The sequence below is a fragment of the Echinococcus granulosus genome, assembly GCF_000524195.1.
Source record: "Echinococcus granulosus chromosome Unknown EG_S00005, whole genome shotgun sequence".
In the NCBI taxonomy this organism is placed as follows: Eukaryota; Metazoa; Platyhelminthes; class Cestoda; order Cyclophyllidea; family Taeniidae; genus Echinococcus; species Echinococcus granulosus.
In genome coordinates, this window is record NW_020170385.1 from 1,877,434 (window position 1) to 1,902,091 (window position 24,658).

Here is a 24,658-nt window from a genome sequence, read left to right on the forward strand (position 1 = left end):
TGCATTCAAATTACCTAAAAGACAAGTGAATTATGAAGAACGTATCTGTTTCCGTTTTTAGTCAAGTTTAATGTTTTTTATGAAATACAAGTATATAACAACTCGTCAGTTTTGTAAAGAGCCAGAGCTTAACGTCATAATTTAAGTGATTTGGTGCAAAAAGGTGTATCTATGTTTGGGGATATTTACGGTCAACAACTCATTTGTAAAAATACCCAAATGTAGAAAATCGGAAACTCCTGGTTCGTAAACAGGTAAACCATCAGATCCCAACTTCGGTGGATGCGGCATTTTCACACGCATTTCTACACAGTGTAAAATTGCCCCCTTCGTGACCTCATCAAGTGAGAGAGGCATACTAGTAGAGAGACACTTGATGAACTGATTCTCCGACATGTAGTTTAAAGAGAATATTGCCGCGAAACATTCCAATGCAGCTCTTATTACCTAAAATATTTTCATATTGCGTGAAACTTGCATTAAAGAAAGTAATGCAAAAATTGCGCACCTTTGGCTCATCGTCAAACAAAGTTTGGACTAGTTTCCCGCATATTATTTTGATTTCTAATGGCGAAATCGTGTTCGTTAAAATAAGCGTTGTAAGTACATCAATAGAGTTTCTTCTTATATTGGAATTGTGGCAGCGCAATTGAAGTAAGATAAACTCAAATATGAATTGCGTTGGTAAGCGTTTGCAAAGCATCAAAGAGGCTGTGTGAACAAATTTTCTAATATTTTCGGCCTCTTTATCCAGACGATGAAAAATTGCAGCCAGCAAAAAGTCTTTGATGCTGGCAAGTATATGTGTAGGAAGGTCCTCAGTAAGAAGCTTAAAAAAGAAAGGGATTTTCTGATTGTTAAAAAATTACACAATTAAGTTATGCTTAAATAAGAAGTCACTGTATAATAGCCCTAATATACACACGCAATCGACGGATCACGGACCTTTTACCCGACTCTTAAATTGCCGTTTCTCCTAGTTTCAACATGTTATCAACCAGCATCATAGGCAAAATACAGTCACATACTAAAATAACCTACCATTAATAGAGAATAACATTCATCTGCTAGCTGCCCATCCTCAATGTCGAGCAGTTTTTGTAATAATGTGAGGAATGATGACATATGTGCTGTAATTTCCAACGAAACACCATCTCTTGGAGTGAAAGAGCAATCCACACCACTAGGTATACACTTTAAAAACGACCTTAGCAATGCATTTATTCGCGAGAGTGCTGCTTTCTTTTCATTCATTTTATCGTTTCTAACAATAACCAAATATAGTTCGATTGGAATAAATCCAAAAAGCAAAGGAGATACATGTGAAGTCTTGCGCATGTTGCCGCTCATATTGGGTGAAACAGCGTTGTAGGCTGTGCAAAAGGGAGTTTCCTCGTAAACTAGATAGGAGTTTTAGAATAGACAGAACTCCTATTTAAAAGCGATTATCATGCGCATCACACGATTCTATTAGGAAACTGCAGTTACTACAGGAAACTGTAAGAAAATTCCATAATGCACCGGGCTATAAAGTATTGCACAAGTCAGTAACACATATGATTCAAAAATGTTTATTTATCCGTTTGGGATATCAAGGTCAAAGTTTGGTTCAGTAAATAAATGCAAAGTGTTCCATCACTTTAGCTTTAACTAAAAACTTTGACCAAACACACGAAATTTGTATGCCACTGCAATAAAGCACTAAGGCCTCCTACTAGAACGACCATCAACCTAATAATGCCGTGGTACAGCTATAATTTATTGATTTTGATAGTTCTGGTTTAGCGCCTTATTATTTTTTTAATGATTACTATAGGACTTCCCTTGTCTCATGGGAAATGAGACAATTCCGGTTGTTAGGCTTCGCGGTGCGTTTAAAACTTCGTGAAATTTTCTGAAATGTTTGCGGTTTGTTGGTTCTTAGGATAATAATAGGGTATAAATCAAGCCATATAGATACATGTAAAAGTCGACTTGATTAAGGTTAGTATTGAATTTTAAATTTACGGAATTCGGAATTGAAACATCTGTGATACCTTATTTAATCGTTCGTTTTGTTACCCAGCAGCTTGAGTCTCTGCCTCTGCTCTTTAGCGCAAATTCATGGCCTCCTGGTCATGCCATTACCCTTCATCGCTTCTTAACTTTGCCAATTCGTTGTCTGTCATTGTAGTGTAGCTTATGTAATACTTATGTTGTTTTAATGTGCCTTTCAGGGAGGAGGCAATCAGGAAATTCGAACCTTGCAACCGGATTGTCCTCTCCCTTACCCTGTGACTGCGGCTCCCCTCCTTCTTGAATATTGTATTTTCCCTATCCATCTTGTCACCTTCAATAAAGATGTCCAAAGCAGATCAACCGGGCTTGTCTAGGAACGCTAGGAATTGGGAAGCGGAGACCAAGGAGCCTCGCTCCACACTTATTTCGACTTCGAAAAGGCTCTGGGCGGTACAAATGCGTCAGTGAATATTTGAGCCAGAGCCACTTTTAAGCGTTTTTGTTAAATTTTACATTTAGACAAGCTCTGGGAGCGTTTTAGTTGCGCTCTTAGTATCAACTAAGAGACGATGTGGAAGTAAACGGTTAAATCACGCATCGTAGTGAAAAAGACGTCAAAGATTACTGAAGAGGACTCAAGCCTTGATTGTCTGTAAAAATTTGACTATTTGCAAGACCTCATATTATTACAAAATGTCTTCTCTCAACCGGTGTTTCAGATTTGTTGGTATGAAGGCCTGGGTCGAAGGACAAAGCAGTGAATAAGTTGCTATACATTACGGATGCAATTGTCAACAACACTAGTGGCAAAAAAATTTAGTCTATGCAAAAAAAAACCCTTCGTTTACTGGTTTACAAATCTTAAGTTTGCTGAAGGAAGGCATCTGTTGTAGGTGGCAGGGTTTTGTGGTGACTCGATTCAGAAGACGCCTGTTTTCAGTGGTTGCATAGTTTTGAGTTACCAACAGTAACTTCTGACAGAGCAAGATCAGATGTCATTAAATTTCAATTTCTCTTAAAAGAGCTTTACTACAATGTTCTGAACGACACCATTCGTACCTTCGTCACAAAGTGATGTGTTGGATACCTTGCTCAATCATGACTGCAGAAGGCTCATAGCATTCATATCTTGCCCATCGCAAATAATGTTAGGGTTTTAGAGGCACTTTTTTAAATATTTGGTCCTTTATACAGTTTGTTCCATAGATAATTTGATATACGATAACACCGACTGAACCTAATCTCGTATCATCGGTAATGGGTACCACCCGACCTTTCTTTTTGTATAATACCCTACGGTTTATAAGACTTTGCAAAATGCCTTTTACAGTCAAAGTAGAAAAGTAAAATTGATTATTCGGGTTCAAAAGAAGTTTGTTAAGTAGTATACTGGTACATATTTTGAGCTAAATTTTGGCCATGTAGACCTTTTTTTCCTAGGAGCAGGACCCTTAAGGTGTGTCTTCTCCTCCTTAGCCCTTCTAAACGCCAATGACAAAAACCATTTTAAACTGGTTCTCTTTATTCTTCCTGCAGAGTCGACTTGAGATGCTGAATAGTAAAAGCAAAAGGGATTTAGAATTGTGGCATTTGCGTGGGATAGATTTGCCTACCATGATCCGACACCTGTGTGTGTGGATGATATTATAAATTCAATAACTTTATGAGAAGCAATATCATTGACTGGTTGACGACTTCCACTTGAAGTTCGTAACGGCAAAGATTGGGATATGTGAAACCATAGATTTTCCCATCTTCAGCTTTCTGAGGCAAATACGCTTTTGGACTTATTATAATGCACAAAGGCTTGTGATTATTACAATGCGCATTTGTTTGTTCGCACCAGTATTCAAAAATAGACCATTAATATCCTTCTGGTGCTATTACCGGGCATCTGTTGGTGTAACGCTTATTTCTGCTCGTGAGTGCTAAATCTGTTCCCCGACCACTGGCGTGCCTTAAAAATGTATTGTTTTTCGCATCCTCATCTTTCTTAGAAATGACAACTTCTCAGGGCATCACAACGTACATGTGTTTGTTCACTTTTGCTGTCCGTTTTCTCTTCTCTGGCTTTCATGTCTATGATTGCATTGTAATTTTATTATTTTCCAGGTTTCTGTTGGGTCGGATGGTATATTTACCTGCAGCACGTCCAAAGCTTTTGTCCGACAAACATTTGTGAAAAAATGATCCAAGCGCTCCAATTGGATGACCCGATTGTCAGTGTTGAGGACATCAAGAAGTTCAAGTTGGCATTTCTAATGCAGTTTTTTGTCCAGCACAAGCAACGGTTTCGATTCCCTCGTTTGCGACTACAGGCAAGTTTTCCTTATTGATTCGTACATTATTATCTCAAAGCGGTACTTTGATGTGGCCACTTTATTCTTGGCAGACTTCAGTTAGCGTGTTAATTGGTTTTAATAACAACTGCTTTAGGAATGTCTTTTATTTGTCGCTAAGGACCTTTTCATGTGCCATCACTTGTGCAAACTCACTGACCCCATTCGTTTGATATAGGGTTTTAGTTCTTTAACCATCCATTTCCTCTTCATGAGCTCTTTCTTGCATTCGATTTTAGTTTAGCCTTTGTAGTCCATAGTGTGGTTGTGCGAGAACTTTGTCGCTACCACCGCCGTCGGTTTTGGTGAATTCCTGATTCTTGTTGTCACTACCCTTCAAGCCTCATCACCATGGTCACCATTGTTTATCAGCGTTCTTAAACTCTGCTTCCAATTATCGTATTTTATGAAACAAGTCACCAGTTAGGAATTTTGGTGTCTTAGTTCTAGATGTCAGTTAGTTACGGATTTTCGTGTTGGGGACCAACAATAATCTATCTTAGCGTTGTTTGCCGAGACTAGTTGATTGGAGGCCAAGGTTTTGCTCTAACGCCGAAAGCCGGAGAGTGCAGTAGTCGAGCGTGTGCCTCCGCTTTGCGATTTGTCGCGCTCACTCGTGGTTCTGGCCGCCTCGTCGAAAGTAATAGTTGACGATTTTTGTTGCGTTTGTATGCGTAAAGGTACTGGCAGAGGTGGTTACTCCCGATAACTCCTATTATTCGATTTTATCTTGTAAGTTTTTGTTGTTTTCGGTGTTAATTTTATGGGTTTGACGTGCATGTCGATGAGGCGAACGCCTAATCTTCGTCACGTTTGAAATACAACTCTCTTGAGCTCTTTGTGAATGACCGCTTATCAAATATCTGGTGTCCTTTCAACCATGGAAGGCAGTCTAGTCTCTAATATTCTAATCGACAGTCAATGTAAGTAAGGAAATCATTCCCCCTAGAGATTTCGTGTCTGCTCGTTTAGTTTTGCTTTAAAAATTGTTCATGAGTTACCAAATCTTTATTGCAAACAAATTAGTCCTATCAGTTATGGCCAAAATTTTTCCACTTTTGCCTTTTTACCTTCTGATCTTGGTTATTTCAGTGTATGGCTCAAAGTGTAGTGAACGCTTGTGCTCTCTATAATGGTAGTTTCTGACATCCTAGTGACTAGGTCAAGATTTTTTAAAACTAACATCGTTTTCACCCTCGAGATGCTTAGTTTAGTGTTCGCTATCACTATGTGCGTTTGTACTTTACGTAGGATTTGTATCAACACATACTGAAAGGATCGGAGACCGTGCCTCTATGTGACTGTGTGGCTCGGATTCTGCGCTTTCTGCGTCATCGCGACCCGACGGTGTGCATTGCTGGTGTTGACGGGGCCCTGGATGCCTTTGTGGGCGAGAAGCGCACCACTCACCGCCAAGCTTTGCAGGCCGCTCGCGCCGGTCGTTCGGTCTCTGAGCTCGATGCACCCGCTCGTGCTCTCCTCCTCGAGCACTTAATTGAGTGTGTTTATGACGAGCGGCCCGACCTCAGCTTCAACGCTGTTCTAAATGCGCCCAAGGCCAACGCTGAGAGGGACGTCGGCGTTCTTGCTTCTCCTGACGACGAGAGCCTTCTCATCAAAGTTGGTCAAGATGCTTCTGGATCAAGCTACTACTACATGGATGGTAAGCTCCTTTTTTTTGCTTGTCAGTTTCTGCTCTCCTGGCAACAGTTATGGGGGCGTGGTTTGTGTATTCTATTTGTTGCATTAGCACCTATTTGCGCGTGCACTTAGATACTCGATTAGGCTGCAATCCATCTGGCATTCTGTAGAAAGTTAAATATTGCTCTCTGACTTCATAGCACTGCATGTTTGAACACCTATACAGGCCTCTGCTGTCTAGACTGCAGCAGGAGGTTCTTGTTTCTCCAGGGCCTCAAGTTTTGTAAGGCGTTTATTGTTTTTAGTTAAGGGGTTATCTTTTCTCGTGTAAAAATCGATGACTTGACCCTGTCCTTCAGGAATTTCATGTTCCGTCCTATCTCTCACTGGGCAAGTCCCTTACGGACTTTCGTGTACACTCCCAAAGTCGGCCGTCTCTTAAAGCGCTTTAATTGCCATTCAGTATACCCTATCATCGCATGATATGTCGTTCTCCAGGTAAAGCATAGTTTGGGTTACTCGCACTTGTTTTCATTTCGTACTTGGAAGGTCAATCAGAGCACAATTTGTGCTTAATGTCTAGTTATAGTAAACAACCATTTCCCTGTGAATCGTTGTCATCCAATTGAAGCCATTGTTTACGTTTTAACCGCATACACTTCTGCTTTTTATAAGACTTAGTTGCATCGTCGTGAGTGCGTACTAGCCTAGCCATTAAAGCTGTTGTGAATGCCTTCATCACGTTTACGCCTCCTTCATTATGTCGGTGTATCTGTAGTGTTCTTTTAAGAAGGGAAATACGAGCACCTGTTTTTACTTGTTATCTTTACTTTAGGCCACTTGGGTGGTGTCCTCATATAATTTAGATTAAACTTTTTGGTTTTGCTGGTCTCTTGTTTTAATTTTATTAAATGTTTGAATATGGGAAACAGTGTCCTATTTATTGGCCTTTACACTTCAAAATGAAGACTCACTGCCGTACTTTTGTGCTCCTTCCGCTCACGGCTTAGGTGTACTTTAGGCCACAGTCCGCCTCTCAGACCTCGGAGTGTGCGGATCCATTGCAGCAAAATCACAGTTGCTCAGCAATTGAACTTTTCTTTATCAGAAGCGTTACAAAGTGTTCCATCATTATTGCTTGTGGTGGTACGCTCGCAAAACTCCACTTTTTGTGATTTTCTGTGGTGTATTACACTAATCCCGAGTGTTAATAGGCTTCTAATCACTTTGTTGATACCTTGTTTTTGGTTGCACTCGTCTACAAATTACAGCATGAATTCTGGCTTGTCTTACCGTCTTCGTCCCGTCAAAGATTCTTGAATTTGTTTTTGGTGCCATTGACGACCATTGTACGTCAAATCCTTCTTGGTTTTTAACGCTGTTCACTAATTCCCTATCAGACCTTTATGATACCGTGGAATTTCTTCAAGCGGCAAGTGCCTACGTTGTTGAATACTTTCTTATGTTTCACAAGACCTCCGTCTCTATCGCGAAACCCCTCAAGGTGGCTTCTCATCGCACTGGTCCGTGGCTGTTGGTCCAACAATTCAGCAATGGACCTCCTTCATCGCCTCGCTGGGTCGTGCTGGAGAGGAGGCGGAGTTGTGTCACTTTTTGAAAAAGGATCTCTTTTCATACGTACAGGAATGTATTGAAAACCCATATATGAGTGACTTCGCTGATGAGCTCAATTCGGCTCGACTTCTGGACAAGGAGGCGGTTGAATTAGCAGAAATTCGGCAGCAAAGAGGATTGCCTGTGGTTTCTACGTCTCTCCCTTCGGTCAAATCCTCGACTTCCCCATCCTCTCAGGTCGCTGCGCCCCTGGCGACAGAAGGCGTCACTGGCAGTAGTGCGGCAAGTAGCAGTGGCAACTCTACTTCCACTTGTCCTCTCACTCCGCCCAACGAAACACCCTCCGTGCTCCCTGGTGTATCTCAGGCCTCTCAACCCACTGCATCCACGCCGGAGTCATCTGCCGCGCCTATGAAGGCCAGTCTCACTGCTCCCAACACGCCATGTAATCATGTTTTTCGCTCTTGTCTGTTGTTCTGTCCTGTAATTATTCTTCTAACTTTCCACTGTAAACGTATAAAATTTGATTCTACCTGGTGTGAAGTTGTGTTGTGTGTTTGGTGAGTTATTTGACGACATTTTAGTCACTGTTAGTTGCTATACCTCAATTGCATTCGTGTAGTGCAGTTTAAACCAAACCCTTAAAGTTTCCGCCCCTGCAATTCTTGCATCGCATCTTCCATTGGCTTGTTAGCTTATTATTGGCAAATTCCAAGCTTTCTCTCAGCATGTTTGCTGTTTATAATATGTTTTCGACAGGAACGAAGCTTTTAATTAGCAGATGAGTGACTTTTAACCGAGAGTCAATGTGGTACCCAACCCAAGCGTTCTGCTGCAAGAATGCATCCTTAGTTTGCGTGATGGCGCGAAGCGCTTGGTGTGAATGTTGTGTGTGTGACGTTGCATCTTGCTGCCCAGATTTTTCTAAATTAATCTTCCTTCTTTTGATTGGCTTTACCTTTTGTCAGATTTTTTTCTCATTTTATGTATTTTATCTACAAAGTTTCCTTCTATTGCAAGTGTTAAGGTCAGGTCTAGCGTGACAATATCCTAGCCCCCGAGTCTGCCTGCGGTGCACTGTGTTAGTCTTTGGTGTTAAGATTTGGCCTTTGTCTCGATGGTTAGGCCCCAAATAAGCGGCCCAGGCATAGGAGAGGAGCGTATGACGCATGGCTTGGCTGTTCCTGCCTCTATTATCCCACATCAGTGGTCCTCTCACTGGGCCAGGGTAGATGAGGTCCCTTATGGTCCACTGACTTGAATCGGCCGGGCCTTGGGCTCTTTTCCGTGTGTACAGTTTACTTCCTTATAGTCATTAGTGTGGTGTTGTTACATATCGACTCTCGGTGTTTCCCCCATTAACAAGATCTCCATGATTTTTGCAGCAGTTTCAGTCCATTTTACACCTGGCTTACATCTTATGACTTGGGGTGATGATTCATCCGTGCAGTCCCCTTAATTGGTGTGGTGACACGTCAAATTTGTCCCTTTAGTATTGGGTGAACTGCAGTCGACGCTGGGCCCATTTAGCATTAATTCTCACGGTCATTAGGTGAAAACCTCATGCGAATCCCAGGACGACTGTATACGTTGTTTCCTCTTTCCTCACCATTGTTCGGGATGTAATAGTGGACGCGAATTCGCTTGCACTCAGCAGAATGGTGCATCCCTTTCGCACTACGTCAGATTTCTTCACTTCTTGGGCCGACCTGTGGTGGAGAGTAGTAACTTACCCTGCTTGCTACTCTTTCAGATTCACAAACGCGAAATGTGGTGATCGTTACGTTATCTCCTGTAGGCTTTTTGCTCAAGTAAAAATGAGCAGTTGTTGATATGCGGTTTCCCATTTTTTCATGTTATTTTAGATTTAATTAAATAGCAAATTATTTGCAGTGTTCATTCAGGTTTTGGAAGATGGATTTGATAGGTTTTTCGACCGCTTACACTATCATTCTAACACGTCTTCGTGCAGTCGGTTTGTTCTACCATGCTTATTTTTGATTGTCCACTGCTTTCACTTTCGTTGGCTTTGATTACGCAAAACGTGAGCAGAACAGACTCTCTTGACTTTATTTAATGCCTGCCACCGACTATTTGTTAAAAACAAACCTTGTCACTGTGGTTCCTACGAACACGCTTGTGCGTTACAGATTATTCGTGTGGGACTTAATGTAGCATCTCATTTCTTCCTGCATATCCCAGATACACAGACTGAAATGGCAGTTCCGTGCCTTCCTTGTTCGTATGTTTATGATTAGAAAGGTTAAAAATTGGGACTGAAATAAATTCTGGTCCATTTGAGTATGGGAATCAGTATTTGGTGGCCACAATTTTGCAAGCGTAATCTGATTGGAGGGTGCTTTTTCTCGAAGGCGGGTTGTTTATTTCATGTGCGTTGTTCTGCAGCCTCGACTGGTGTTTTTTTGTGGCAGCGTGCATGCGTGCCCGTTGTTCTGTCATGCAGGCACGAGGCTCGTCAAAACAGGGCACAATTCCTCTGTTTGACACGGTTTGGCGACAGTGGCCGTGTTTGCGTGGTGCGCGAGTGCGCGTACACATATGCGTGCACCTCCGCATCATGCGTCTGCGCCAGGCTGGAACGGGCGAGAGAGAAGGGCTGCCACGCATTGATTCGCAAACGCACGCAAGATGCCCGTGGCAGATTGGCCACCTCACAACACTAAAACAGCCTGCTTGGAAATTGCAGTGCGGAAACGTATTCTGGCACCCCACTGCACGCTGGAGAGAGAAAGCGTATCAAGGGAAATGAAACGAGACATGGCGAAGAGATATAAGCATGAAAATTTGACGTTTTTGTGCGTGTTGTGTGCTGGCACCGCATGGACAAATCAATTCGTGCACCATGTGTATGCTTGCGCTCGCATTGGAAGCATTAACTGGCCTAGGCAAAGCTAACATTTAAGTTAATTCGACCACTACAACGTGTACTGTACGAGATGCCTTAGCTGGTGCTTCAGTATAATCGTGTGTACATCGCCCGCCATGTGCGACGGCACGCGCACTTGCAGGTGGGGACCCACGCGAAATCGTTGGATCATGCGACCACATACCTACCGAATCCTCAGCCCAGTACTCCGTCCTGCCGTGCGCTGTTTCCTCTCTCAATTCCTGATTCTTTATGTGTTTGCGTACCACGGATATTCACGTGGGTGCTTCTGGATATTGTTCTTGCTCTTTTAATGATCAACTTTTGGTGACACGCTGTGAGGAGCGAAGATATGAAAATATGTGGTGAGAGGAAGAATATTACACAACTGTGGCGCAAAGCTGTGTCCTTTTCACTTTTTTAATTCCTTTTCAAAGCCTTTAAGATTTTAATACACTTAGCGCCTAAAGAGGTTTACGTTTGCAAAATGTTTTACTCGAGTGTTTACTTCTTTCACTCGTACTTTGATTTATCTCCTTGACTTTTGAGAAACTAGTAGTCCTTTCCGATTGAAGGTGCTCATTTAATTTGTCTTGATTCCCAGGGGTTTCCTTAAACACGAGTACATGATATATTTCAGAGTTCCAATGTAAGTACCTCATTTCTCACAATCTAATGTGCGCTTTTGCCTATGTGGGTTTCACTCAGCATACTCGGTGAGAACAAGGCTCCATTTTCGTTTGCTGTGATAACCTCAGTGCACGAAATTGGCGTGCTGTAGGTAGTCGCAAATGTCTTCTGCACAAATACTGGCGCTTACAATTACATCGATATCATCTGTCTCTTTCAAGTACCCAAACTATGTTAGAATAGAACTGTAATGCTGGATTTCAAAGGTTGCGAAGCGGCATTGTCTGTCCGTTCTCCTCCCGTGCGTCCAGGTACAGCAAAGACAGGGCTCAAAAATGAAGCAATTCCATGAGTGTGAATTAGCCCGAATTGGTGGGTGCTATGTGGGCAAAAAATTATCCCTTTTTTTCTACGGCTGTCTTCCTCGCCTCCACTAACCCATTTTCGTGTTAGTGGTAATTGTGATGATGATAGTGGCCGCAGTCAGTTGCAGAAATTCGCCTTACATCGTGTATGCTCGTGCACACGTTTGCTCGCCTCTTAGCACATGCGATGTACACGTTTACTTTTCTGTGCAGGCATAAAATTACAAATTAGCTTCAACTTTAAATCGTTTACACGTCGCAGTTTGTGCATTGAGGGTACTTAAGTTCAAATCGTAAATTCTTATTTTCACACCGACCCGGTAAGCGTAGGTGATCTTTTATTTTTTTATACCTCAATCTTGAACTTGTTCCTCCCCACGTCTTGACAATCTTAGAAACTTGCTACCGATAGGATTATTGTTTGTACTGAATTTCCGTACATAGTGAATATGTGAAAATGTCATGGCAAATGAATAGCTCATCATTATTTAGTACTTTTTGGTTTTGTAATAATGGCGCAATTAACCGTTGGTCCGATTCCGTTTTTCCACTCTTACAGCCACTGGAGTCTGGATACCGGATAGCAGTCATCCGTCCTCATCAACTGTAGTAGGAGGTTCGACGAGGGCAACCCATTTTCAGCACCCAAACAGCGTGGAACCTCCGCACTCAGTTTACTCGCTCTGTTCCTCCTCACCGTCTCAGCAGCATATCAAATTGACTAATGAGCCGGTGTCAGGGCAGCAGCATTTACTTGATTCGCCCATTCGGCGACCGGCCAGTGGACCCATGCCTGCAGAGGTCGCTCATCAAGCGGACGGTGGCCAACCACACTCGGCTCCGCCCTTCTCCGCTCCTTCGTCTGTTGGTGATGGTCGCAGGAGAACTTCCATAGTCTCTAATCAAACCTTTCCCATGAGCGGACAAAAGCTTGATGCCGGTAGGTTTTGTAAAACAATTGACATTTTTCTCGTCTCCAGTGAATACCTCCGTATTTGCACTACGCTATATGTCGAAGATCTATCACTAACATTTCCTGAAAATGCTATCCTCTCACCCTCGCCTACTTTTCGTACGGCGTTAAACCTCTTGTAATCAATACCTCAGAAAACTTGTTCAGTACATTTGTATTCCCTATTTTCGAGTGGGCTTTGCCTCGAATTGCTACAAATCCATGTCTTGCAACACACTCATGTAATAGTTTACAATGTCAAATTTGCATTTCACTTCACTTTTGTAGTCTCTAAAGTATGCTACGTGTACTAGCATGTACCTTTAGTTCCTGAAGGAGTGGTGGATGCAGTCCCAACGTCGAACATTGGAGTGTCTTCCTCAGCTCCCTCCCTGAGTGGTAGCGCGCCTCAACCTACGGCTGCAGTCTCCGGCCCCCTCCCCCCCGGCCCTCTCATGTTACCCCCGCACGCCCTCGTATTCACTACGGAGATGGCTAACGAGGCTGCAGCCAAGTGCCAACGTACCCAAATGCGCATCACGACTTTCCACTCAATGCATCCACTGGTACAGCAATTCATGCTGCAAAGCGGTCTAATTCCCGGCGGTAACTCTTCCGCCATTGGTGGCAGCTCTGCCAATTGTGCTGTCACACAGGAGCAGCTGGAGAACCGGAAGAGTAAAATGGCTCAACTAGAGAAAATACACTCGAAACTTACTAAGAGCAAAATGGCTTCTACTCCTGGCGCCGCAACGGTTGCCGCCATGCAGCAGCAACAAATGTACGCGGCTGTCGCTGGTAATGGTGGTCAATTATCTCAACCATTGGCACCTCCTCTTCCGCCACCTGGTGCCGCCATTCCTCCAATTCAACACGACCCGCGTACGTTGATTTTCTGGTGGATCTCATCCAAGAATGTTCCCATGTTTGTACTGTTGATTAAAATAGCCTATGGTAGGCCTTACTCGTAGTTATACTGCCTCTCTTCGCGCGTGTTCTCCCATGATCACCTTGTGTTTGTGCTAATAGCAGTTAACAATTTCGCCTAAATTTCATCACCACATCTTCGAGCATATGGTGAAAGAAGTTTTTGTCACATATTTGTAGCATCCAGATTCGGCCAATCCTTGTTGGTGAAATTAAGGAGTTGCTTCACCACACCTACTCATTCTTATGCGGAACATCGTAGCTAGTGTAACCCAGGCATTAGCACCTGACTACGCTGTCATAGGTATCAGCAACAGCACATGGTGGCAGTGAGGTTTTCTAGAATACGAGGCGGTAGTATTAGCAGTACCTGACGATGACGGGACAACAAGCGGAAGCACCTCAGTGGCAGCACGTTATTTGCGCCTCCTGACTCATCGTCCCGCTGCTGCTGCCGCGTGCTTAAGGAGTCATCGTAGTTATCGTCGTGTTATCTGTTGTCTAGCCCGGATTGACTTTATCCTTGTGCACACAGGAGAGTGAAAACACGTTATTAGGCGATTCTCTAAAAACGAGTTAACCACTTGTTATCCCCTTTCAAAGTAGTAGCCCAAATGTTAGCTGTGTGCTTATTGGTCTCTAGTCCCTAAATTGGTTTGACAGCATTTTTGACCGATTTAAGAGATATTATATAAATGACCTTTTAATGATCATACATTGTGAAAGGTTTCAGTAAAGTAGTCGATCATTTTTCCCACCTAATAGTTCATCTTCCACCCCATCCTACCGAGGGCATATCTGCCGGCCTTAATCAGCAGCCACGTGGACTGATGGTTGTTCGACCTGACGAACGTGACTTTGATCGGACGTCGTGGCTGCAGCAGCAGCGGAAGCACCCTGGCTCGATGGGGGACCCTAATGGTGCCCACTTCCAGTATAGTGGTTCGATGGACCATATGGTTGTTCCCCCTCCTCCTCCAGGCGGTGGAGGTCCTCCTGTCCTTGTGGTCCCTCCAAACAATGCTTGTGGATACCCGCCTCCACCCAATAAGTTCTGTGTTCCTGCACCTCCACCACCACCATACAAGCGTCCCTACCCACCCGATATGACACCTCCTGAACAGCAGTTCTGGGATCAACAGCAAGCTATGTTTGAGCAGCATCAGCAGCAACAAGCCATGCTGATGCAACAACAACAGACCGTTGCCACCACTCCGGTGAACTGTGGTCGGCCAACTTCAGGCAGGGGTGGTCTAAGCAAGAAACGCAAGTCGGTTTCTGGAACAGTTGGTCGATCGGCGTCGGCTCGCCCTCCACAGCTGCCATCTATGTCTCCCTTCAGCAGTCCACAGCGGTTGCCACAACCTCAACCACCTGCCAGTATGATAAAGTCTGGAGGTTTTGGAAGTGTCCCCATTGGGCCTCTACGCAGCTCCGCTCCAGGCGGTTCATACCAAGCCATACCCAGTGATCCGTTGAACGGCGCATATGTGGTATGTTTAGTGGTTTTTATCTCTGCATCTGCGGTCGTTGTTATTGTTAGCCCAAATTTGTTTTTACTACTCTACTAGTGGCAAACTGCTGAGGATATTAAAATGGACCGAAGAATACACATAGTGATCCAGATAGCCCATTAATTCGTGTTTTTGAAAGAATCACCCCTTATTAGATTTGCATGGGTTTAAGGATAATTGCTCATTCCGTGATGGCACATTTCTTTGGTTCGTGAGTCATCATCGATGCTAACCCGGTGTTTTCTACGATGTTTTACTTTTACCAGTACCATTCGCGTCTTTGTTTTCACATGCAATAAACATGTGTATTAAAGGGGGTCACGAGAACTGGCTTTTGGAATAATCGTTGAGTCGGTTCTAGGGTATGCACTTTTTACGTTATTGGACTGTTCAACAGTGTTTGGGCGAAGTCTTAATTATTTCCAGACCTCATAGTTTAAAAAGGCTTCGTTAATCAACCCAGCTTTTTGAATCTGTAGTTGTGTGCATTTTTGGGGTTCATCAGTGTAAATGCGCCATTGCTAGTGTTATAATGGATTTTTTATCCTCGCTATAGGTTTCATGTATTTCTATCCGTTTTGTCGGTTAATTTGACTTTTGGAAATTCCTTAATTTAGGCTAGTGAAACCATTTAATATACGTATCAGTGATCCATCGGGTTAGCGCAATTTGTTTGCGTAAGAATAAGTGTGACCCTATCTCATTACAAGGAAACAAGATGGGTCCAGAATATGTACATCAAGACTCCGTTTCTGTTTTTCATGTTGGCTCTGTCCTAAAGTGGGATAAGGAAGATGAAATGAAAAATACCTACGCAAGTGTCCACATACACACACTCATGCATGCAGGAGGCACAAGCAATCAGGCCTCCATCCACAGGCGCGTGCCCGTTCGCTCGCCTTGGCATTTCAATTTGAGGTGCGTGCGCCTGCGCGTTGCCGTCTACAATTAAGCTTAGCCAATCAGCGCAGTCCTTTCCGTGGGGTGGTATCAAGGTGAGGGTGTTTTGCTAAAAATAGTCAGCACCCGCCACTATCTTGCCCAGTTTGCAAGGTGGAGGGGATGGAGCAGAGCAGCGAGGTGAACGGGGCAGAGGGAGTGCGAAGGGAAGGTGAACGCTGACTCGCCTTCATTACTGTTTCGACAGTTCCCTCCTGTACGCGTTAGTGCATGCATTCAGCTATCCGCTTGGAAGAGCATAGAGTCTGTTGTACAAATTATGCGTTTCAAATACTAGGCCTCTCAGGTCTCGAGAATACTAGGTTTTTAATATACCTCCATCGGAGTTGTTTGACAGAAATAAACACTGTTTTAGCTTAATTCGTAGTAGGAACTCTGTTGGCTGTGGAAAGTTGTAAGGTTGTATCCGCGGTATTCGAAGCTGACAGCTTAAGTTTTGTTCTGACTGGGTCATTGCATCGGTATATTGCCGATTATTTGCCTGGAATTTCATTTAAGTAGTTGTTTGCTCTTCATATTAAGTAATTATTTATTTCAAAAATTATATTTTAAGTCAAACTAAGTTTCACATATCAGTTGTTCCATTCTATTCGACTTAAACACTTTGGAATTCCATGCTCCATTGACACGTGTTGCCTCCTAGTTCAAATTGTAAACAGTCCTGTCAGATAATCTTTAAAAGTTCGTTAGGTAATGCGTATGCGTAAGCTTTTAACAATTAGAGAGGTTTGATTCGTTACTGATAGGTTAATTGCTTATTTTAGAATCCTAGCTACCGAGGCTCCGCCATTGCCTCTGGCAATCCATCAACAGTGATAGAACAGCCTCAATATCCACCAGTTCCTCCTGGTTCTACAAGCACTCCCCTCCCACCCACAACCCAACAGCAGCTTTCCACTAGCGGTTACAGTCACCTGGTGGACAGTGTCCCTGTCTCCTCCCCTACACAGCATCTCACTTCTGCGAGCCTCGCGAGTCTTGCGCGCCTCTCCCAACTCTCGGGTTCCGAAGGCCCCTTTTGTTCCCCTCCTCCCGCTGTCTCGACTAACTCCGCCCCCTCCTGTCCTCCTCCACCCTCGGGGTACTCAAGGATGGCCTCTGCACCCGATATTCTTGCCTTCTCCGGTGGCGGCGGTCCTGCCATGATTGCCAATCCCGATAGTGATCCAAGCTCTCTCTTCTCAATAGGCTCTGCTCCCACAAACTCTAGTACTGGAGGTGGTGGTCCCTCTTATCAGGCCGTGGCGATACCCCCAGGAAGTCAGCAGGTGAGAATTCTTCTCAAGTTTTCATAGGATCTGCCTTGGCGAAGGTACTTTACCATGGTCGTCTACCACTTTTTTAAAGCGTATGCTTTGCTTAAAATATATGGATTGTTTCTCAATTTACTTTCTTACATAATTTTGCCTTTGTGGTCACTTTATCCTGTTATTGTGCTGTTTCTGCCTTAAAAAATGTCTTATCACACTACCGCAAGTAACGGCTTATTGGTCTGATATTGTTACCGCTCATTTCTTGACTTTTAGTGTAAAAACTCATTTATGTCTGATTCCTTTTTATTTCGTCCATGCTTGACGACTTATGAGAATCAGCCGTACGCTGTCTTACATGGAATTAGTTTGAATCTTCATTGTTCGAATTGACGGCTTTTTATTTAACCGAATGCCTGGTGCTTTGATCTTTTCTTTAGAACTAATTGGTGAGTAAGCGTGCTTAGGCGCCTCATGCCTCTTCCCTTTTTCAAAACGTTGTTCATACTATTGAATATGCTGATATCAGGTGTAGAGTGCACTTTTATTTGTCCTGAACAATCACCGGGCCCAATTGCTTTGTAAGCGTACATCTGTGTGGTGATATATAAATCACCTGTTAAAAATAACGAAGAAAAGAGGCGCCTTTTTATTTTATTGTAAGTAATATGATTTGGCTGGGAGACAGACATTTATTAGAGGAAATTGAATGGAGTCCCAAATCTCTCCCTACCCAACTCTACTTGATGTCACGCATGCGCGATAGCCCAAAACTTATTCTGCACTGTGTATTGTTGCCAGTGTTTTAGTCTCGTGCATTTCCACTATTCCACTTAAACTTCTCTGTGGGATGAAGGTACAGCTCGGAATTTTTAAATTTCGTTAAGTTATTCCCCTTCACTAGATGGTCGAAAAACAGACTATTTCCATGAATATTAATCAGGTATTTATGCGTTTCTTATGCCGTTCGATTTTTCTACGCCTCAGCAGTGGGATTTCAATACTTCACATCCACAGATTTCGCCGCAGCAGCACTTTTCCACAGGTCCTAGCCAACCTGTGGGCGCTGTTCGACCTTTGGATCAGGTGCAGCCGCCAGGCCCCGGCGGTTCTTACACACCCTCGGATCAACCACGATCAGCTGTGGATCCCTCCCCCTCTGCGTCTCGATGCCTTACACCGACTTCAGCTCCACCCATCTGTCCCACTTCCGTCTCTCCCACAACCTCTGCAACTGTAAACTCTATGCCTCCCGCTTCTGCTGCGGCGTCTCAGTCTGCATCACAGCAACCACTTCCCCCTCCTCAGTCAATACAGGTAATATAGGCCGCATCTAGTGGATAGGACATCCACTATTTCGCTGTTGAATTATTATTATTGAAACACTAGCCGTGGAGCCTGAGACATCTTTAGCCTACCCGCTTTCGTAAACAGCAGTGTTGAAACCATGACATTTTCAACTAAAATAGGCGAAATGGTTGCTTAGCCTCCTTGGGACCATATGTCTATCAGCTGACATAAATAGTGTTTGTTTGAAATGTGGTAGCTCATTTCACCTGTAAAAACGATTAGATGAACTCACTATGTCATGTAATCAATGGGGGCTTGCTTGGGAGCAATATTTGGCCTCATGTGACTTGCGCGCAATGTGGAAATTCGCGCGTTCGCATTCATTTGGGACGAGTGTGCAGTCTGTTTTGTGGAGTATGGACATGAGATTTCGCAACCATTTCCACTAATTACGATTCTTCTCTCTAATTTAGCCCCCTATGCCTTGAAAGCAAATATCAGCATGCGAATTTAGTGTGGTACATGCTTTGGTTCACGATGCCTCAGCTAGGCAATGTTAATTTATCCTATCTCTTCTTATGGTAGAAGTGGTGACTATAATTTAGTCTCCCAGACTGAGTGCATTTGGTGCAGTCCACTACGTCTTAATGCAGTTATTCAATAACTGACGCAGCTTTTTATGCGTCCCACCGCTCCTCAGCGCCGTGGTCCGCATGGGTTAATTAGCTACCTACTGCCTCGTGTGCATCAGACCGGCTCGAGAGCTGGCGAATCAGTGATGGTGGCGTGAACGTGCAGTCATCAGATGGTGGTACAGGTTTACCTGCTCCGGTTTGCCCCCTCGCCGGTGTGGTAGGATGCTTGTGCGTACGTCACCTGAATCGAGAAACTACTCCGTTGAATCTGCGTGCATGGGTACACGCACGTGCGTACGTGTGTATGTGCGTGCGCGTTCATGCCTCTAATCGATGGGTGCGAGAGGGATACTTCTTTCCGCGTGTGCGCGCAGAGCTCTCGTGTATTCAGTTGCTTGTGCGCTCCCCCTTTGTCACTCCTTCCTTTAGCAGCATCTCGTTGCGCGCCTGGTGCGCACTTCTACCACCGCACTCAATTATCATTAGAAAGTTTTGAGTCGGCGTTTTTGTGAAGACAGAGAGGCTGATAAGTAGCTCGCGCAGGCGAGCGTTTCGGACATACGTGTCTTTCCATTTACAAGGACGGTAGCATTATATTGTGCATGCGATACCGTCATGCACACAACGGCTCGCAACTTTTCATGAGTACTAAAAAAACCTTAAGCGTTTTTTCATCCCTAAGATAAATTTGCGTTTCAGCTCAAACGTTTCACTAAATAAGATGGGCTAGAGTAGTCTTATTCCTTGAAGATGGCTATATGCAAGTGGTCATTCTTGCGACTAGGTTATATGAGTACAGAAGGATGTATTTTACAGCAGAGCAATTTAATTTATGCGCATTTAGAACTTCTAAAATTCTTCATTTGTGTGGTACATACCTCCGTAGTTACGCTGGAGAAGTTATTCTCTGTTTAAGGTCAATAATACCTTCTTCAACGCACAGTTGAATGTTCAACAAATGAATTATCAACACATCAACGGGGGCTGCTGCAGCGCTCAGATGCAGATTCAGTTTATGCAACAACATCCCTACTACGGCAGCAACGGTTGCCCAGTGCCACAGCCTCCACCGAACCAGAGGATTGAGTCGCGTACTCCACAACCCCCAAGTAATGTGCAAATAATGCCAAAGACTCCCCATACCATTCAATACCTTCCCACCTCCTCTGCTCCCGTCATCCCCACGTCATCTGCTACATCTGGCGCTTCTACCCCTCCGATGACATCAACAAACACGATTAGTGTGGTCGGAGGACAGTATCCACCACAGCCGGTTTCTCTCGGTGTTAACGGGAAGCCGCGAATTTCGCAATCAGCGGCCTCTACCGTTCCGCCACCCGTGTCGAGAATTCAATCACCCACTCACTCTCAGGTGGCCCCTAATGCAGTGGCCACCAGCTCCACAGCTCCATCAGCCAACCCCTCAACAGTTGGCGTCGGTGTCGCTACTTCTACTTCAGTTACACCCGAGCATCGGGCGACGACAATTTCACCCAGGCAGCAACAACAACAACAACAAAGGGAGCAAAAAACAGATCACTCACAAACACATCCAGCGCAGCTTCCTATGACAAATATGGCACAGGGCTCAATGGCAATAAGCAGTAGTGGTGGTGCGATTCATTCCGGTTCGTTTACTTATTGGCTCATCGGTTGTAATTAGGGTCATTCATAAAGTTTTTTGGAAGTGTGTTCGTGTTTTTTTTTGACTGAAATTCTATTCATGAGGTGTTTTATGAATGCGTTGGTGGTCCGCCTTCTCCTAAGGGTGGATTTTTAGTCAATTCACCATCTTTTTCCTTGATTTGAAGTTAAATTGTGAAATGCTGTAGGTCTACATCCACTAGAGTATAAACGAACTTTGCTGTGGATGTAGATGTACTTGGAGTCTTGGTATTGGTTCACCTTTATATGCATTAAAATCAAATTTTAATTAATTTTTTGGCAGTAAGTTTTAATTGCTGCGTATCATTTGTTCCTTCGAATAGCGGTACTTCAAGCTAGAAAGTCCCACTTTGATAGGTAGGTGCTGACATGGGAATCGTACTGGTTATGTGTGAGAGAGAGCTTTGAAGATGTGGCTAACCCTGTGATGACGTATTTCGGTACTATCGTAATCGCCATTGTTGTTTTTGTCTTGCGTCTCGCTTCCTGCGCGTGCGAGTGGTGACGCGCACATTCAGTCGTATTATGCGACCTACCACTTTCTCGACAAAGTTATGATTTGGCTTACTCTACGACCGTGAGTGTTCGTGCCCTTAGCCAATCGTGTCTTGATTGCCAGACCACACGAGCGATTAAGATGCGCCATCATTTTGCCCCAACGCATGGCTATTTCAATCAATCTGCCACTATATTTGGGTAGGAAAATGACTAGAAAACCAGCACTTTCTAGCCTCCCTTTAAGAAATTGTGTACAAATTATTATTCATATTCTGTTTCCCGTTCTTCAAACGGCAGGAATTCTATATTTTGTGTCGTATTTCAATGGCCTGTTTCCTGCCCACATCGGCTTTGTAAACTAAATAATAATTTGCACATCAACTTTTAACATGGAACAATTCCGTTCTATTAGCGTCATATTTTTCCATTAGGGGAGATGACGGCATTGCCTTATGGGATGTACGTGGGCAGTGGGGTCGCCACTACTCAGAAGTATCCGCAGGGCTTCCCGGTGTCCTTAGTGGATGTTCCTCAGGCGCAGCAGTTGGACAGTATAAATCCCTTCGATTTTCCCCAAGGTGCCACTACGTACTCCGTCTCCGCCTCCAACGCGAACGCCCAGCCTCGCGGGCCCTATCGCGAGCAACTACACATTCAATACGCCTCACCAGCATGCTCGAGCACTTCTGTGACTTACAGAGTGGATGCCGAGCTTCCGTCCTCTGCCCCAGCCCCCACCGCCCCCACCTCTTCCTCCGCCGTCACCTGCACAACCACTGCCACCAAAAAGTTCCTCCCCTCGTCCTCTCAAATGTACATGGGCGATATGACCTACCAGCAGCAGCGTTGGCAGCAACAACAACAGGTTCAAGTGATGGCTGGAGGCGATTTCTACGTTCAACAATCTCAAAATAGCACCGGTGGTAGTAACAGCGATGTCATGATGATGCCTCCTACGGCAACAATGCAAGCATCTCAAGCACAGCAGCAGTACTATATGCCACCGCCAGTGGGGGTCCCGAGTCACTTGCACCAGCAGTTGCAACCTCAGCCTCCTTCGCATGCCAGCCATTCACGGGCTTATCCTGCTCTCCTGTAAATACCCATATGTGTGCGAGCGTTCAGTGATATGCACACAAGGTGAAGACAATTTAACCATGAGTGAGAAAAAGGCATTTTCTACGTCCTCGCACGTGTTTTTCTGACATAGGATGACTGAGATCTCAATTACATAGCTATTATTGATTACTGTACAAAGGTCTCAGTTTCTCTGTAAATTTTGCTTTCGAGACTCGATGTGCCATCGACTTTTTACTCGCATTTTCACATTTCCTCCTCCATCTCCCAACTCACCTTTACTGTAACTACTAGATATGTATTTGCACTTTTGTGAACCTATTTTGGCCTTACCAGGCGACTTCGATGTCTTAAATCCTAAAGTGTCTCCTTCATTAATCTGAAATCAAGCCCTTGTTTGTCATTATTCCAAATTGCGATCGTGTTCCTTCGATATGTAAGGCAATATGCGTAGTGTAAATTCTCACGGTTTCTTGGGTGAAATGCGTCATTGTAAATAATCTTATACTCTACTTGCGTTTTATCCTTTGTGGCCGAAGCAGTGAGTGCTGGAGTGCTGATGCATTAAGTCTGTAATCATGCCACTCTCAGCAAGGCGCTGATAAAGCTCAAATCTTCGTCACTTATGCGTAAATTAACTACTTTGATTACAAATAATCCGTTTGAAATATCTTTACCTGAGGTTTTTTCAGAGATATCAAGGGGTGGGAGTGTGTGAACTTGTTTGTCCGCCCTTTTGACAAACATCTATCAAATGCAGCTTAAGCATCTCCATGCCCAATGAACTGCCGAAGTGGGTGCAGCTATCCATCGTCCTCTGTGCTGCATTAGCACCTCACGGTAAAAATGTCAGAATAATGACCATATGGAATGAGGATAGTTGGTTTTTGGGAGAATGAGGGAGCAATTTCCTAGTTCGCTCCCGTCACCGTTTTGCTATCGATTCATCTGAAGGTGGCTACTCACGTGGTCGGTGGGTTGGGTTGTAAACTGGCAGGCGACCTGATGTAATTTTGTCTCGTTCTCTCAGTAAATGTCAGGGAAAGCATCGGTTTCTCGGTTATACTTAGAACACTGGCAAACTCGCGGTGGGCTCAACGCACCTCCACCTCGAAGCCAGGTACCTGTGAAATTCCCACCAATTAGTGGTCATTGGTTTGCGGTTGTGGTAGCTGTAATCGGATTTCTTTTGAACATTTCACTTATCATGCGTCTGCTCCTCAAGAAGTACTCTCCGTTTGCTTGGTTCGCTATCGGGATGGGATGCTGTGACTCGTTGGCCTGCTTCTTCTATGCATTGGGCGAGATATATCGGGTAGTGCACAATTCTTTGCGCCAGAGGTGGATGGGTTGTGCAGTATTGATTTCAAAACCCGCATTCTGGGTCTGCTTCACCATCCGTATGGCCCTCACGATCATGGAGGCTTGGTACCTCTTTACTCGCCTCATCTTCCCGTCTGTCTACCGCCGCCATGGTCAGTGGGTAATACTAGTTTGTATATTCATCTTTTACGTCGTGCAAGCGGTTGTGGCAGATTTCGTGCACTCACTAACCACTGAAACGGGAAGGCACATGCTCTGTTTCGAGACCATAGACATGTTCCGCCTTTATGGTGATGCGACTGGCAGTCAAAAACTTGTTGTCGCCCACCACGTAGCCGTGACTTTCATCTTGCCGCTTCTTTTCACCCGCTATCTCTACATAAACATGCTGAATGCCCTCGCCGAGTCCCCGAATGCCACTCATCTCCTCACATATAATTCCATTCAACAGATGTACCTTATGAACAACCTTCTCCCTGCGCTTCTATGGAGTCCCTTTTTCATTCTCTTCTTTGTTTTTCACTTCGGCACTTACCTCCATTTTACCCAGGCAACTACGCTTCACAGAGTTACATTCAGTGCTGGTCTTACATACCACGCTCTCTATCCTCTGTTATGCATTATTTTCAGACGTGACGTTGGCGGCCATCTGATGGGTGGCTTGGATGTGAGTCACGGCCACTGGGCTAAAAACGAAAAGGATGACGGGGATGAGTTTTATGGCGCCGTCACTGAACGTGTAGCCCCACCTTGGTCCAGCAGCATCATCAGACCCCCACATTTTGTGACGAAAGTTGAGGCCTTTAAAAATAATGGAAATGATTACGTAACAACGGTGAATACGACCGCTACCAAAGGTTTCAAATAAAGGGTTTTCAAACGGAGGCTTAAAGGATGGCATACCGAAAACACCTGAGACAGCAGTTGGCACACCATTCACCAATGATAAAACCTAGTGGTAGACTAAGTACTGGGCCTATATCACCAGCTTTAGACTTGTGCAATGCTTTGAATTCGATAAAACCAGTTACATATACCTTAAATTGTGTATTATGCAAATCTGAGGCCGTAAATTCAGAAGTTTCAAAAAAAACATGTTACTCGGGAAAAGTAGCCAATTGTGCGCCTTAGG

General features: G+C 44.3%; 1 protein-coding gene across 1 annotated transcript; it reads left to right on the forward strand. All coding sequences in view use genetic code 11, as the record gives it.

Moving 5' to 3' along the window:
- Positions 1–1,838: 1,838 nt before the first annotated feature.
- On the forward strand, positions 1,839–24,394 carry EGR_01463 (hypothetical protein; the record flags this gene model as incomplete). The annotated part of the gene is made up of 11 exons (XM_024490712.1): positions 1,839–1,868; positions 5,589–6,000; positions 7,453–7,998; positions 11,995–12,375; positions 12,772–13,269; positions 14,080–14,807; positions 16,553–17,056; positions 18,056–18,355; positions 19,880–20,591; positions 21,558–22,221; positions 24,157–24,394. The coding sequence occupies 11 exons, from the start codon at positions 1,839–1,841 to the stop codon at positions 24,392–24,394; spliced, it is 5,013 nt and encodes a 1,670-aa protein (XP_024355036.1).
- Between the last annotated feature and the right edge of the window lie 264 nt (positions 24,395–24,658).